Source organism: Oenanthe melanoleuca, chromosome 4 (genome assembly GCF_029582105.1).
Source record: "Oenanthe melanoleuca isolate GR-GAL-2019-014 chromosome 4, OMel1.0, whole genome shotgun sequence".
NCBI lineage: Eukaryota > Metazoa > Chordata > Aves > Passeriformes > Muscicapidae > Oenanthe > Oenanthe melanoleuca.
This window is the reverse complement of record NC_079337.1, coordinates 31,260,943-31,277,729: the sequence shown is the minus strand read 5'-3', so window position 1 is coordinate 31,277,729 and position 16,787 is coordinate 31,260,943. Positions and strand designations below refer to the sequence as shown.

Below are 16,787 nucleotides of genomic sequence, written 5' to 3'. Positions count from 1 at the left end.
ATGGAAATTTTATTTTACAAGCAAAAGATAGGCATTAATTTTCATATATATGACATAATCTCAAAAATTATCTGCATATTCCAGAAAAATACCATAATCCGAGAGTTGTCATGAGTTCCCATTCTGTTACTTTAAGTAGACTGTTCTTCATCTAAAATTCCAATTTAGGAATTAATTTATTTCAGGAATAAGAAATCATTTTGAATATTTCCATTGGATCAGGCTTTGCTGTGAATTCATGCTAAAAATGATATTTCAGTAGAATTCTTAAAAATTATTTTTAACTAATTTAAAGATTTAAAAATCTGATGTTTCATTTGTCTGTAGTAATTTTTGGCATTCCCAGTGTATTTATAAATATGAACTAGTTTTATTTTTTAATCCTGTTTTACCAGTTGCTCAACTGGTACAATCATTTCTGTGATTGTAGTGGAGCTCAGCTGTGATCCTCCTGCTCTATTGGCCTTGTAGAGTACAAATTATGTGTTTACAGTTTCATACAATTCCATTGTTAATGATTAAACTGATATGCAACAAGATTGTACCAAATTCTCAAAAGTCTCCTGTTCTCACCTCTTGTTGGGAAAGTATCAAGTATGGTTTATCTCAAAAGTGAAAAATGGTTAGCATGCCCTCAATTATTTAGATGATTGTCTTTTCAACTAAATTTGTTGCTTTCAGTCATTAGAATGCACCTAGGAAAACTTAAATTCTGTGACAAAAAAGTCCAATTAAAAATAATAGCTTACTAGAGCACTTATGGTAAAGACATCTAAATTTCTCTGTGACTAATGTGAAACTAATGAAAAAGCAATTTATAGTAGCAGATTTTATGTCTCCTAGAGCAGATATTCTCAATTTCTCCTGCATTTCTCATTGGTCAATCCTTGTGTTTCCAACAAATACTATTACAAATTACAGCATTGAAATATTTTACAAGAGAACAATAACCTGAAGATGTCAATAAACATTACCCTCAACTTCTCTGGGCCATGCATACTCTGCCACTTTCTGTTGTGGAAGTATTAACAGAAAAGAAGGGAGGGATGGGTGATAAGTAGGACAATCACAAAACCTTACATAGGTCCTTAGTGCCTAGATATTTCTATATCAAGTGCAGAAACCACTTGCATCAGAAAATCTGAAAGGATACTTAAGGTACATGTGTATTACAATAATAATATAATATATGAATAAATATAAGTATGTTCATATATATGCAAAAGAGCCCTAACCACCACCTTAAAAAAAAAAAAATCAGTTTTAGCCAGTTTTAAGTATCAATTCAGTCTAAATAAAGCAAATCTATTTATCTATTGCTTCTGGCACTGCATTAAAAATGTGCAGGATTGTATTTAGTGGGAGGAGGGTTGCAAAATTAAGTCTTCAAAGGAATAGCTCCTATAGTTCTGAAATAGTGGCTTGCTGAGGTGATTAGATATTTATGCAGATTAGATATTTGTACAGGTATGTCAGGTAGCCACTCACTCAAATTAAGAATTTTGAGTCATAATAAATTGGAAAGGGGAATAACCAATTAGATCCAGAGGTAAAGGCTCATTATATGAACTGACTTCCTTAACTTGGTATTGAAATGGAAGAAGGATATTTCATACTGTATGTCCTTCACTGCTTTTGTAGAACAGTTTGGTGAACATTATTATCCAGACTTTGGAAATGAAGCCTTAAAACTTTGGGCTATTTATTAGACATAAATAATATCTGTACATTGGAAATCTTGCTTTGGAGTATTGGCACCTGAGGTGGAGGTTTTAGGAGCCTGATTATCTAATATCTGGGTCACCTGGGACTATCATCTGAGGTACTTCCTCACATTCTGGTATTGCTTATCCTGCTAATAACTATCATGTACTTCAGCCAGTGAGAACAGGGAGAAGGGAAAGCCCTGTTCTGTCCCCAGCCATGTTCACATATTCATCCCCAAGGCACTATATGCCAGTTGCTAAGCTATAGATCTCTACACTGTGTTCACTGGTACAGGCAGCCTAACATCAGTCAGGCTTATCTGCAAATTTCAGCTGTTCTTACACAATACAATGTCAGCCATTCTCTAAAGAGAGACATTAACGTGCTGTCTTGTGTAGGCTGTGTGGTTTATCTGCCAAGGCATAGGAAAGTGCCCGCTGGCCTGAGTGGGCATATTGCCCTGAGTACACCCTGCTCTGAATAGACATGACCAGGGAGTTGGTATAAAGTGAGGAAAACCCTGCTTGGGGAATGCCTCTTCTTTCTTTCCGGGAAAATTTGGCCAGAAATGGGAAATGATTCCACAAGATTTCTCAATATTAATTAAATGTGTTTATTCCAGGCATAGCCTGACAACCTTCTGTGTATTACAACCTTTAAACTACTATATTAGCTATATGATTCCTAATGGGGACTGGAAACATTTATGTATGTGTGTACATAAATATGTATATACATATATACATACATACATACATACAGACACAAACATGCATCCCCCCTACCCCCCCTTGATTTTCTCATTCTTTTATTTTGTATTAAGACGTGTTCTCTCTCTGTTAACATTGGTTTTCCCTCAGAATTTAGGATAAGCAGAATTTTAGATTTATTTTTCATGGGCTTCATTCCTCTGTGTTCCTATACCAAATGTTGTTACTGCAAGTGGAAGCTTAGGTCCTGTGCCCAGGATACATGCACACTTTTACCATTGTAGCCAACAGTTTATTTGTCAGAATGGTTATAGTTATGATTTTATGAGTACTGATTTTCTTCAAAGAATTTTATTAATATGAACTGATCATCTATTGTAGCATCCACATAGCAAATCAACAACTGCAGTCTTAGTTGGCATACAGAAAATTAATAAGACTGTCCTTTTCTGTGGTCATGACCACAAATATTGTGAGACTTCATGCTACAGATTTGGTTCTCCCCTTTTCCACAAAACTTAGCATCATGCCTTTCAGCAACATTGTGGAAGAAGGAGAATCATTCTGTAAACACCTACGGCCCTTCAACATTGGAATCAATATCTGCCCAACTCTGTCTTTCTAATAAAATAAAATAGAGATTATTTCCTTTTCTTGAAATATCAAGAAAGATATAACAAAGACTCAGGTCTTCTCTTTCCATGTTATACAGAAATTATGTTAAGTCCTCCATCCCTAAGCAAAACAAACAAAAAAGTATGCATAGAGAATTTATATTAGTTTGCTCTCAGTGTAGATGATTTCACAAGACCACTTTTATTGTTGTGGCTGTCAAACTGTGTATTTCTAGATCTGTATTCATAAAGACACTGTCATGCCAATGGAGCAGACTATGTAAATTTCTGAATCAATTTTGCAACAAGAGATCCCATAGGTTTAGCTGTATTACTGTTATACAGATTAACAAACTGATCTCATACTGAACTGTGATTAGGTTCTTTAGTTCAAGACAAGAATTTTCCTTTTTGACATTATTTAATTTTATACATTTCAATTTGTTTTTGTCCCTAAGGTCTGGGAATTGGGAACATGTTTTATGTTTTTTATGAAGATGGCATCAAAGTAATACAACCAGTGGAATGTGAATTTCAGAGGCATATTAAGCCTAGTGAAAAACTCCTCGGTTTCCAGGCAAGTTGTATTTAAAAATCTATTTGTAGTGTTTTCTCAATTATACTTTTCTTTATATGAGAATTTATTATTACAAGTTCAGTGTCTTCTGCTTGATAAATTCAGCCATATCTTCTGAATTAATAAATAGCTTATAATGGTGTTCTCAAAATTTTTGGTATTTTCCTCTTTTAAATTCAAGCTACAGTCCCTCTTTTGAATATTCCCTGAATACTTTTGCCAATCTTTTCTTTCTTCCGCTGTCTTTCTCCTTTCCCACTTCTTTAACAGCTCTCTATTTCTGGATTTGTTGTTGGCTTTTTTTAGCCCCCACCTCCAACCCACCAGTTAAGTTCATCTTAGTGAATCAGGGATTGATTCTCTCTATATTAAATATAAGATCTTCTTGGGGGGTGGGGAGGTTTTAATGGTTTCTTTTTGTCCACTGGATGTTTGTCTATATTAAACTCTCAGCAAATCCCATGAGGTAAATCCCTGTCCTGGTAAACACTCTCACAGCTTCCACTGAAGTTAGTAAAGATGATTGATGCTCCGGTTTCAACTTAAAATTCATATAAGTAGTTTCAATAACTTTACTGTTAACATATTTATAGCTGATTTCTCCAAATTCTGAGAATTTATGATATAGTTTCCCTGAGTAGGATGCATAAAAACACTAGTTGTATTCTCCACTTCCATTTATTATTGTGATGTTTTGCTTTTACTGCTAATCAAGTTGCTAGCTGACATGATGCATGTTCCCACAGGAACACTTGGTACTAGTCACTACATTGACTTACTCTATATGATATATCAGCTTTCAAAAATAGTAACTTTTTCTCATTTGGATTTGAATGAGTGACCTTGAAGTACATACTAAGCATTGAGCTGTACACTTAGTTTTGGAATTTTTTTCCTCTAATGCCTCAATGACAGCAGAGCTAGAGTTGTCTCAATGGAATTTGCCTCTTCAGTTATCATTATTGATGTCAAAGGCTGCTGTACTCAGCAACAAGATTTATTTTAGTGTGAATAATTACGCTTTGAACAGCTAATCATACCTTGATTTGTGCTACTTAAGTGAAATTAGGTTGACAGAGCCAAAAATAAGGCAAAAAGCTTTTTTTTTTATGGCTGTTTAATTTAAAAGCTGATTATTTAAGAAACCTGTTAAAAATTTATTGATCCAAAGTGTAGCCTAGATTTTATGGTTATTTTTATTGAAATGTGGTGATAATCAAGATGAATAGGTAAAATTTCTTTCCTTTTGGAACCTTTCAAACCTGGAGTAGCATAATAACTATATTCCCTTGGTGGGGGTGGGGTGGGGAAGGGAAGGAAAAAAAAAAGAAAAGCCCAGGCAAGTAGGCTACATTATAACTTCAAAGTTTTTTTAAAACCTTTTTTTATTTTAAAAATTATTCTCCTTTGAAGAATATGATATATTCCTCAAACCTCTTTGGAAAGTCTATTTCCTCTGAATAAAAATAATAAAAAACCCAGTTCTGTCCCAGGATCAGAGTTTTATCAAGTTCAGCATGCAATTGCTTAGTGGTAACAGCTCGTGTCATAAATTGCTGGTTATTAATTATCTTTGGCTCTGTCATATACTTTTACTAATCAGAGATGTTGGTAAGTATACCAAGCATATTTTGAGGTAGTTTTACATAGCCTTTCCCATTAGGGCATCTCCATGACTTAAGTATTAATGTACTAATAATAAAGGAAACATGTGCATGCTTAAACCTCTCCTGTTTCTTTACATTTCTCTGAATTAGCTGTCCAAGTAATGAGCAAAACCACAGAAGAGAACAGAAGAAAAAGGCAGAAAACTCTTTATTGCCAAACTATTGCTAAAGCATAGGAACATTTCTAAATTCAGCAGTGCAGTTTCAATAGTAGAAGATGTCTGAATATGACACACGACACTCCAGTGTTCCTCCACAGGTTTCCTATTTGTCTGTCAGCAAACTTGAACAGAGCTCCTGTGTGAGCTCAGGTGTTTCTACATTGCACTGTATTGAGAACAACATTGCAGTACTTACACATGTACATCTTTAGGTATGCTAATTTTGCTGAAGGTAAATATATTTTCTCATTTTCTATATACTTGAGTACCCTTATCTAAATATTTAATTGCCTCTTATGCAACTGAGTGTCAATACAGAAAAACACTTTGGTGTATATCTAACATGGGAATCAAATAGACTCACTGTGTTTAAAGTGAAGCAAAAGATTTAGTGCTTTACTGGATCACCATGGGTCACAGAAGTTGTAAAGACCTCCTTCCTCTCCTTCCAGAATCTCCTAAATTACTTGAATCTTCTTAATGTCAAGTGCAAGTAGAAATTTATTAGTCTGATAGTGAAAATTCTAGATGCATAGGCACAGAAATAAACTGATTTCTATTTTCTGATATAGGTTGTTGCTTAGATAGACCAGCTTTGGCAGCTGTTTGTTTGACCTGTTGTCAAATAGATTCTTATCCATGGTTCAAGTAGTCTTTCACCTTTTAAAATATCTTATCATTGTGAAGCGCTTGGGACATTTTCGTCACTAACATTCAGCCTCTGTTTATCCTCTGCAAATTAATATTATCCAAAGACTTAAATTCTAATTCTTATGCAAAAGTGCTTTTATTTTCCTTTCACAATGAATCCCAATTAGAATAATTATTTCCAGATACTGGGAGAAAAGCAATTGTAATATGCCTTTTTGAGGCTAATGAAAAGAGCCTTTTGACTTCTAAATAAAACTGATTTTCTGTTTATTACAAGAAGCAGCACATAATGGCCAAATTTGAGTGAAATATGCCATCTCACATTTGAATGGAGGTTGGAGCAAAATACTTCATTTCAAAATTATTAATGTGATTATATGTCAGACCAAAATTTCCCCAGGAAATTAGATTGAAACATACTTTGTAGTTCACAGAAACTGCCTTGGTTTACACTCTTGCAACACAAAAAAAAAAAAAAATATAGTAGTAAATGCTAACACTTGTTTGTAAAAAAAAAAAAGTTTAAAAAAAAATCTGGTCTGATTTTTTAGTAAAGAATGTCAAAGAACAATGATTTAATGTAAAGAGGTGATACATAAATTCATGTTTTAAAACTGTTGCAACCTGTTGGTATTATCTTACTCTTAGGCAGTCATAGCACAGCCAGATATTTCATTACAGTGCCTGAAGAATTTGACTCACATCCTGCTAAAACACAGAGGATCCTTGCATTAAGTGTGAGTTAATAAACATAGAATTTGCACATATAAATCCTCTTGAGATTTTCTTGCCCCAGACTATCTCAAAAAACTTTCTCTGAGGATTTATTTTCCTCCATCTGCTGACTTGTTCCAGAGCAAGTCACTTTTTGATTAAAAAGTCTGGGAGGAATACAACAATGAATTCAATTAATGTTTTATCAGATGTTAACTTTTTTTTTTTTTTTTCAAAGAGAATAAATTAGGAAAAAGTAAATTGCCCACATTTTAATTAGAAGAAGAAAATGGTGGGTTTATGCTTATATTTTAAGGATAAATTATTTTAACCAATTACCCAACCACTGGGGAAATTATTATGAAGCCTCAGAATAACTGCCTGTAGTGTAAAAGAAGTCCAAACTGTCTAATTGGATAAATGTTACATTTTCAAAAGCAACATTCCAGTTCTGTTGAAACAGCTTCAGGTAAATGTAGATTTGAATAAATAGAGAAAGAACCACATAAACCAGTTTATACTGGGAAAACCACTCTGTTTTGGGTATGAGAATTTGGTGCACAATTTTAACTGTTACATTGGAAAAAAAAGGGGTTTTGCTTTTGTTTTCATTTTTTTCAGCCAAGTTGAGAATTAGCATTGGATTATAAAAATTTATGTCAACTTGAAAAATATTTTAGAACCTTTAAAATACATTTTTATATGTAGATATGTATATATGTGGTTGTATATATATATATATATATATATATATATATTAGACTATATTTGTACTCATCTTACAGGGAAAAAAAATCTTTAAAAATACACTTCTGAGTATTTGTGATTCAGATTCAGGCAAATACATAAAACTGTAGTTCATCTCTGGATGTAGTTATAAGTGTTTAAGTTATTCTGCTATACATCCCACAAGGGAAGGTAATATCAGAGGAATAATTTACACTAATCTATATGATCTATATGAGAGAAACACAGATTCCTTCAGCAGAAGTCAGTGTTTGATTTGAATAATATATTGAATATATCCTTGTAGAATTTAGTCACAGAAACTCATGTAAATTAATGTGAGTCCCTGAGACACAACTGAAAAGAATGTCTCTGTGTAGATTTGTTGCAAAAATTTGTGGATTCATTGTTTGAAGGTGCTGCCTCTGAGGAATAAAGAGGATAATGTAGAGCAATCTAGATGTAGTTATCTGTTTAGATAAAACATGTATTAAGAAAAAGTATATTTAGAATAAATATAAAAAATAATGAGACTGATGAAACAACCTTCCACTTGAAGTGACAATTACCCAGAAAGCAAATGACAATAGATCACTGATATGGTAATTGCACACCATATTAGAGACATACTTGCATATGTTGGCTTAATGCAACAATGAAAAGGTTTAGCTACTCTTAAGAATGAAAGTCCCATTTATCCCATGCTTATCATTCCTTAAAAAACCCCAGATTTTTCACTTCTCTCATTGATCTTCATGCCTTCCTATCAGCACAAACTGAATCTTACTTGTTACTTATTTGTAAGTTCTTCTGAAGTTCCTGATGATGTGCTATTGCATGGTACCTGAGTTTAGCAACCTTTCCTTATCATATGATTCCTGTAAGACCTTCCCTTTGGTGAGGTTTAAGAGTCATGTAGAAGCAAGCAGTGACTTTCAATCTTCTGCAAAGAAACCCCCTCTTTTAAAGCTAGAAATTGATTTATTTCTTCTTTTGACATATAAAGGTTGAGTGTATTTTCAAAAGTGTAGAGGCACAGCAGGCGAAGGATGTTGATGATGCAGAAAACTAAGTGTTGAAATGCATCATCTTCTTGAAGAGCATTGCTTGGTGCCAAAGATGGTGTTCTGCCACATAATGTTTCCTGTGCCTATTAAAAGGCTTTTGATGCTTAGGAACAGAATTCTTGTTTAAGAGCTCATCATCTCTTGCTGCTCTTTCTACATTGAGTCATCATCTGCTGACATATCATAATTATTTTCACAGCAGCCAGTTATGATGTATCAGGCAGAGCATTCTAAATTAGGAATAAGCAGCAGATAAGTGGCAAAAAGAAATAATACTTATGATTTGGTAAAATTATCCTTTGTGATGCAAGGAATTAAAAATAAGAGACAAAAGAAGAAAAGGTCAGGAAAACTAAAACACTTGACACATCCTGTATTTTTCCAAGTAGAGTGTTTTTCAGGTCCACACTTTTAAATAATTATCATGCCCATTAAAGGAAAGAAATTTTGCTATTTCATAAATGGAATTTCCTCATATAGTAATATACTTGACCAAGTAACTTTTAATTTTGGTAAAACCAAGCTTTTTCTGGGAGAATATATTCACAAGTAGGTATTAAATGGCTGTATAGTTCTACAAATTAGGAATAGTGAGTATGTAAACTACAGTTAGCTACTTTGACTAAGAGTTTATAGTTATATGTACTATGAAATATCAGTTCACTGAAGTGAACAGATTTTAATCTTTTTCAAATTCGTCCTTTGGCAGGAATGGAAGGGCAGAGAGGGAAATAATGGTATTGAGAAAATATTTGGTATTTATTGGGCTTAACACTAGTAAGATAGGCCATGAGAATGTCCTATGGCAGAAGTAGCCAAACTTCTTGATCTTTAAAGCAGCTTACCAGTACTCCAAGTGACCAAAACAGCTGATCTCTCTAACTGCTTTGCTCATGAATCATGTGGCAATTTGCACCATAGCACCTCCTCTTTCTCTTCACTTGAGCATTTCTATCTCCCCAGTTATGTGCTTTCCTGGCTTACTGCTGTGTTCTCAGCTGTGTGGGGAGCCATGCCTGCACTCTTCCCTTTGCTGGGCACTGTGATGCTGCCCAGGTGGGAGCTGCCAGCCACTGCAGTAACAAGGCACCGTGTGCCTGGTTTGGTTTTCTTGTTTTAAGGTCTTCTGCCCCTTGCTCACTTTATTTCTACATGTAGGGTTGTTTCAAATTGGTTTCTTTCTCAGGTCAACAGTACTAGCTTCTTGACTATCTAGAAAACATGCCAAAATTTGGTGCATGAATTATTTTATAGTGCTTGGGAGTTGTGGTGCTTACAGATGCAGTTTGGCTAACGTGGGTTTATGTCGTAGTGTTCTTTTTCCTTCCCTATGATTCCTTAGGTTTTATTTTACAGTTAAAAAAGAAGAAAATTAGTATAATTTGTCCTTCTGTTACATTGCTGACTGTTTTGATTCTTACACTTTTCCTCTTGCTATTGAATTATAGGATGAAGTTTGTCCCAAAGCAGATGGTGATCCTGTTCAACGGTGTATTTGGGCAACTGCTGTTAATGTAAAAGACAAGTTCATATATGTGACTCAGCCCACACTTGACAGAGTTCTCATTGTTGATGTACAGTCTCAGAAAGTCGTACAGGTATTTATTTATAATTTTTTGCGTTACTATTTAATTTAGGCAAAGAATTTAAGACTTTCCTTCATATTTCTGAAACAGAAAAACAGTAATCTTGAGAGTAAACACATTATTTGAAATTAACATTTTAAACATTTAAACATAAAATTAACATTTAAACATAAAATTAACATTTTAACATTTAGCAGCAGTTTCTGTTTAGCAACTGTTCTTCTCAACAGACAATTGTGAAGAAGATAACATGAAAATAGCTCTTATAAATACTATTCAAGTAGTTGATGAAATGAGTTCTATAGGAAGTTTCTGACTTGAGGTACTTTTCACTCTAAAACGAGGATTGGCTAAAATCGAGTCTTATCACGATAATGTGTCTATCAGTTTTGACAAGAAGGTCAGGTTTGGCTACAGAAGGTGGAGGACTGTTACTCTGTACACTTCTAGACAGAGAAATTATGGAAACAGTAAAAATAAACACCACTCTTAGCCAAGGCTGGAGACTTTGAATTCAAACTTCTCTACTCCTCATTCTTGGTATTTGGGGTGCTGGATATACTCTGCTTAGTGAAAATAATTCAGCAAATAGAGAAGTCAATGCTATGCTACAGAGATTAATACAGTCATAGAGTCTGAGCAAAACCAGGTGGGGTGTGTTGACCCCAGATACCCACCAAAGCCACTCTATCACTGCTCTCCCAGCTGGATGGGGAAAAAAAGATTCACAGGTTGAGATAAGGGAAGGGAAAGATCACTCTCCAATTACTGTCACAGGCAAAACAGACTTGACTTAGAAAATAAATTCAGCTCATTTTACTACCAAAATCTAAGTAGGATAATGGATAGTATAACCAATCCTAAACACCTGTCCCCCTGCTCTCCCTCCTTCCTGGGCTTAGTTTTTTTCCTGATTCTGCCTTCTCCCTCAGCAGCAGTGAGGGAGATGAGGAATGGGGGGTCAGTTTGTCAGTTTGTCATGTTGTTTCTGCTGCTGCTTCTTCCTCAGAGAGAGCATTCTTTTCCGTGCTGCCTTGTGGGGCCATTCCCATGGGAGACAGTTCTCCATGAACTTCTCCAGTGTGAGTCTTTCCCATGGGTTCAGTTCTGCACAAACCAGTGTGGTTCTCTTTCCATGAGATACAGTCCTTCAGGAGCAGATTGCTCCAGTTTGGGACCCCTATAAAGTCACAAGTCCTGCCTGTGGGTGCCTCTTCACAATTCCACAGGCTCTGCCAGGACCCTGCTCCAGTCAGGCTTCCCATGGGTTCAGAGCCTCCTTCAGGCATTCACCAGCTCGTGTGGGGTCCTCCAGGGCTGTAAGTGGATCTCTGCTCCACCCTAGACCTCTGTGGGCTGCAGGGGCACATTTGCTTCACTCTGGTCTTCACCACAGGCTGCAAGGGAATCTCTGCTGGCTCACCCTAAGCATCTCCTGCCCCTTCTCCATGACCTGGGCATCTGCAGAGCTGTTCTTCTGGCGTATTCTCCCTCCTCTCTCATCTGGTTGCAAGCACTTCTCCACAGTAATGCTTTCATGCATCTCAGCTATGTTATCCCAGAGGTTCTACCCCACCACTGATTGACTAGATATTGGCCAGCAGCAGGTCTGTGTTGGCATCAGCAGGCACAGGCTCTGTTGGACATGGAGGAAGTGTCTGGCAGCTTCTTACAGAAGCCACCTGTACAGCTCCCTCCTCTGCCAAAATCTTGTCACCCAAACCCAGTGCACCACTGCTTATAGTATCATCATATTTATAGATGACAGGTGTTCTTTAGTAAATAAAACATAGATTTCTTTTTTTTAATTAGAAACCTAACTAAATTGTTAATAAAATAACCCACTTAAATAGAGCTTTTCATGCCTTTTGCTTTATTCATGGGTAAGTGAATGAAAATCTTTAAAGTATAGATTACATATTAGGCTCCAGGGAGACAGTGTTGTGTCCTTTCAGTACTTGAAGAGGACTTATAAGGAAGTTGGAGACAAATATATTAATAGGGACAGCAGCAATAGGAGAAGGGGTAATGGTTTAAAACTAAAAGATGGTAGATGCAGACTTGATGTAATGGAGACATTTTTTCAATGAATTTCCAAAAGACTTTCAGAGTTTGCCCTGAAAGGTGATAGAAGCCCCATCCCTGGAAACCTTCAGAGTCAATTTCAATGGTCCTCTGAGTGAACTGATCTAGTTGAAGATGTCCCTGCTCACTACGGAGGTTTTGGACTAAATGACTTTTAAAGGTCCCTTCCAGCACAAACTATTGCATGAGTATTGTGTATATGCATATAAAATTTAAAAATAAATAATAAAATTGCATTTATGAAATTGGATTAATATCAAAAACAGCTTTAATACTTTTGCATACTTGGAATATCTGCTTTCTGATTTCTGTATCAGCTGACTCAGACATGGCTTCCTCAAAATTTGAACTATCCAAACAATGGCAAGGACTTATACAATGGTTTATTCAAAAAGTTAATTATAAAAAGGTGGTGGTTTTTTACTTAAATTTACCTTTGCATATTAAAGAGATATAGACAGAGTGGGTAATGACTTTTTATTTTCTATAAACAATACTTTTTTTACAACTAATTTGATGTATTACTTCAGGAGGAAAGACTAAAAACCTACAGTCTCAACACAATCCACAGATTTGAAGGACTGGAATGTCTGGTAATATTTTCTATGGTCTCTGACTGACATTCAGGTGTCAGGTTCTTTTTCTCCACAGGAGGGATGAAATACCAATGTAACTGCATTTATTGGCATTTAGACTTCAGTGTCCAAAGCACATGATTACTCTTGAGCTCACTGAAAATAAGTTTTAATTTAGGTTTTATGAAATATGTTCATTCGTAGGGTCTTCTAGTTTGCCTTTAGTTGCCTTAATTATTTTTTAAAATATGTATAAGTATATATCACTTTACCATTATGACATGCTCAGAAGTACTTACTGCCAAGATGTATGTTAATCAAAAAGTAAAATTCAGTCAATTAACCACTAATTAAAAGTTCAGCCCTTCCCCATAAATATGTAAAGCAATTGTGCAGTTTTTGAATGGGGTTAGATTGTTCTATCATAAAATATTCAAGTTTCTCTAATGAGCTGAAAAGCAGACATACAGAATGCCTAAGTGTAGCAAAGAGCTTTGTGCACTAAGTCTGTGCTACTTAGCCAGTATATTGAGCTTAAACAAGGAGACTCCAGAAGCTTTCATGTTATTCTGAGGGGAAAAAAATCACTTTGAAAGGATTTTTTTTTGAGGGATAGAATAGCATTGCTTTTCCACTAATTTAATAATATCCAGATTATCAACTAAGGAAAGTATAGAACTAAATTTACCCCAGCTGTGGAAAACTTTTGCAGGAAAGGAAGTCTTGGTTTTGATGGTTCTAGGTGTTTAAGTAATCATAATAAATTATTTTTCCATTTCACAGTATTTAAGAAAGTTTTTTGGAAAGATAATAAAACCAAGGAATAACAGTTTAACCAGATAAATAAATTAAACCAGATGTGTTACTGTCACTTTTGAACATCTAAGTAGAATTTCTACTATTTGTTACTGATCTGGATGTTATTTCCTAGGATATACTTGGGCAAATACATGGGGAAGGTACAAGGAGACTTGCTCTGTGTCCAGCTTACCTTTGCCATTCTTCAAAATAGACTTAAAAAACAAGCAAAACCAAACCAAAGAGAAAAAACAAAACCAAAATAACAGTAGTTGCAAACAAAGCATGGAGTAAAATAAAGATTTAAATATATTTTTTTTGAGAATTGAAACTCAGAAATGAGAGCATTTTTCTTGTTAGACTGCCTTTTTCCTAAAGATCATATTAATACAGAGGATATAATTTCCATACATGTACATGTGCATATAACCATTTCTAGTCTACATCTTAAATAAGAAACCATCTTGTAAAAAAAGCACATAGGCTAGTGGGAACAAATGTGGAGATAATTTCATATTTTGAAAGCAAGAACACTCTAATGAAACTTCCATCACTGTGAAAAAACCCTAAAGAAAATTAAAAATTTATTTGAAAGGACTTTAAGTCCTGTAGTGATGCTGTTTTCTATGTAAAAATAATGTTTATTTGGCTTTGCTTATTACAATGTTTTCTCTCAAGTATTACTATATTTGTTATTCCTTTCTACTATGAAAGTTAATGTAAAAGGTGTTCACATATGTGACAACTGGATTTGAGGATGATTTATTTTTTATGACAGGTATATTTATCAAAATGAGTACTTTAGAGGATTCTATAGCAGACTAAATTGAAATGTATTGGAAACATGGTTATTGTATCTTTAGAGATATGTGTAGTGGCAGACTTTTTGACTTATCTAGGTAATTCTCATTCTAAAGTCAAGAGAAGCATTTGCTTTCATTTTTAAATTCTTGAAAGCAGGAATTGTGCAGTACTGCGTAGCAGCACACCACTAAGTAGGATGACTTAGAGGCTGAAGTAAACAGTCATCTTCCTTCAGTCCTCCCTGTGCTGCTGGCAGATCAGCCTGGTCAGCTAGAAACAGCAGGGAAAGTCTGCTTCTGAGATGCTCAACCCTTTTCTACTGCTGGCTTTCCTCCAGGGAGCTGTGCTGCCTGTGCCTGACCCTGCAGGCAATTCCTCCTGCTGCTCCTGGCTGTGCCATGACCCCAGCTCTGAGCACAGCTGGCAGTCCTCTGGCAGAGTGTGTACGGGTCACACCTTTGTCTGGGGAAGCCAAAAGGAAATTTGACATGCCTTGACAAATTAGCTGTACAACAGTTCAAGTATTATTTTAAACAACTCGTTTTCTAGCATGTAGCAGAAAGAAGTTATCAAACACAAATGACCCTTTTCAAGGGGTAACTTGTGATTTTAAATGAGCTGGTGAGCAACCTGGCTTCATTTTCCATTTTCAAAAGGAAAACCAAATTCTGCTTAGATGAAGTGGTCGCTTGCAACACCTCAGGAGTACAGTTAAGTATCATCAGCAGTCTCAGCCAGCCATTAGTGCATTATCTTGAGGATCTACATCATTAGTTTAAATTAGGTTCACTTAATTAGCCAGCTGGTATCTCCTTGACACACTGATAAACAAGCTGTGCTTTACACTTCCATAATGGTAAGACGAAAAAAACAATTTCCACCTATTTTTTTCTTCTCTAATGATGAAAATAAAAAAGTAAAACCCCCTTTGTTTAGCCTGTGCATAACATCTGTTAATCAAATAAATTGTCCTCCCAATTCATACTTCTGAATCCTTCAGATTTCATAACAAAGGAAGTTTAGAGCTCAGCTGTCTAAAAGATTCATGATCTCAAGAGACAGTGCTTAAGGTTACACTTTGGTTCTGATCACAGGTCTATGAAAAGTAGCAACTGTAACTGGAAAACATATGAAAACAATCCTTCCTTCCTACTTCAACAAAATATACATATTTTAACAGTTAGGAAACTTTGGGTGCAGCAATATCATGTTGATTTTTTGCAGTAACATCTTCAATTAATTTCAGTATGTGGCTTGAGAATACTCTTCCCTTTTTAACCATTTTTCAGTAATTGGTGTAGTTTTTCAACCAATACATGTAAAGTGAGAGTGATGGCAGAGAAAGAAGATTAGTTTTGTACTTGTTTTAAAACCTTTGTTTTCAACTTCTTAAAGGCTTCAGTATAATGTGGTTTTGATTCCAAGTGTTAGAGTACATAATGAATAAAAAACACATTTTCAGCAATTCAGTAACTCAGAATTAATAAGAGGACTACTTCAAGAATTGACAACATAATTCTTAAATGCAGTCTGAAAATATCTCGAAATGCATATCTGTTCATCATTTTAATTCAAGCATATATATTATGTTCTCTTTGAAAATGTGATGGAAATAAAGTGTTTATTTTTTTTTTATTATATATCAGGCAGTGAGTACAGATCCTGTTCCAGTGAAACTACACTATGATAAATCACATGATCAAGTCTGGGTGCTGAGCTGGGGAGACATGGAAAAGAATTCACCAACTTTGCAGGTGAGGTGATCACAATGATTATATGTAAGGAGTTACAGACAAGTTGAACCTTTGTGTTGCATATTTTCCTTTAAGCATTACTACCATGACCCCAGCAGGGACAGAGAAATTATTTTAAGTAGCTAGAAAAAAGTCAGACAACTGACCTCACCAAAAACGTTACTGATCATTTTCAAGACCCTTAGTCAGAACTAACAATGGCAAATTGATAGAAGGATAAGGAATGCAGCTGAAAACAGCAGCATGTTCTGTACTGAGCAAACTTGATGTTTGTTATATTTTTGTGCCTAATTAGAGGATTAACAGGACTTTAGACATACTTCCATTTCATTAAGGTCATATTGACATTCTGGAGGTGTCAAGCTCAGTCTTTATTGGGTTTTTTTCAGAAGAAAGATATTAAAAAATTTTTCCCACCTTGGAGCAGTGACAAACCTAGGGACAGTCACTATAGAGATATCTCAAGAAACTGTACTTACCTTACTACTTTTTTTTCAAATTTCTTTTCCTTATTTTATAGCAATCCCCTGAGACTATGATGATCAGCCTTATATAATAATTTACTAATTCATTTTTCTTTTAATTAGTTTT

General features: G+C 35.1%; 1 protein-coding gene across 2 annotated transcripts in view; it reads left to right on the top strand.

The window, feature by feature from the left end:
- Nucleotides 1–16,787, top strand: part of FSTL5 (follistatin like 5) — a 278,893-nt gene that overhangs the window by 229,704 nt on the left and 32,402 nt on the right. For both annotated transcript variants that reach the window (XM_056490570.1, XM_056490569.1), the window contains 3 exons: nucleotides 3,490–3,608; nucleotides 10,043–10,192; nucleotides 16,089–16,196. In XM_056490570.1, the coding sequence (XP_056346545.1) occupies nucleotides 3,490–3,608; nucleotides 10,043–10,192; nucleotides 16,089–16,196 (377 nt within the window). The remainder of the gene's footprint in view (nucleotides 1–3,489; nucleotides 3,609–10,042; nucleotides 10,193–16,088; nucleotides 16,197–16,787) is intronic.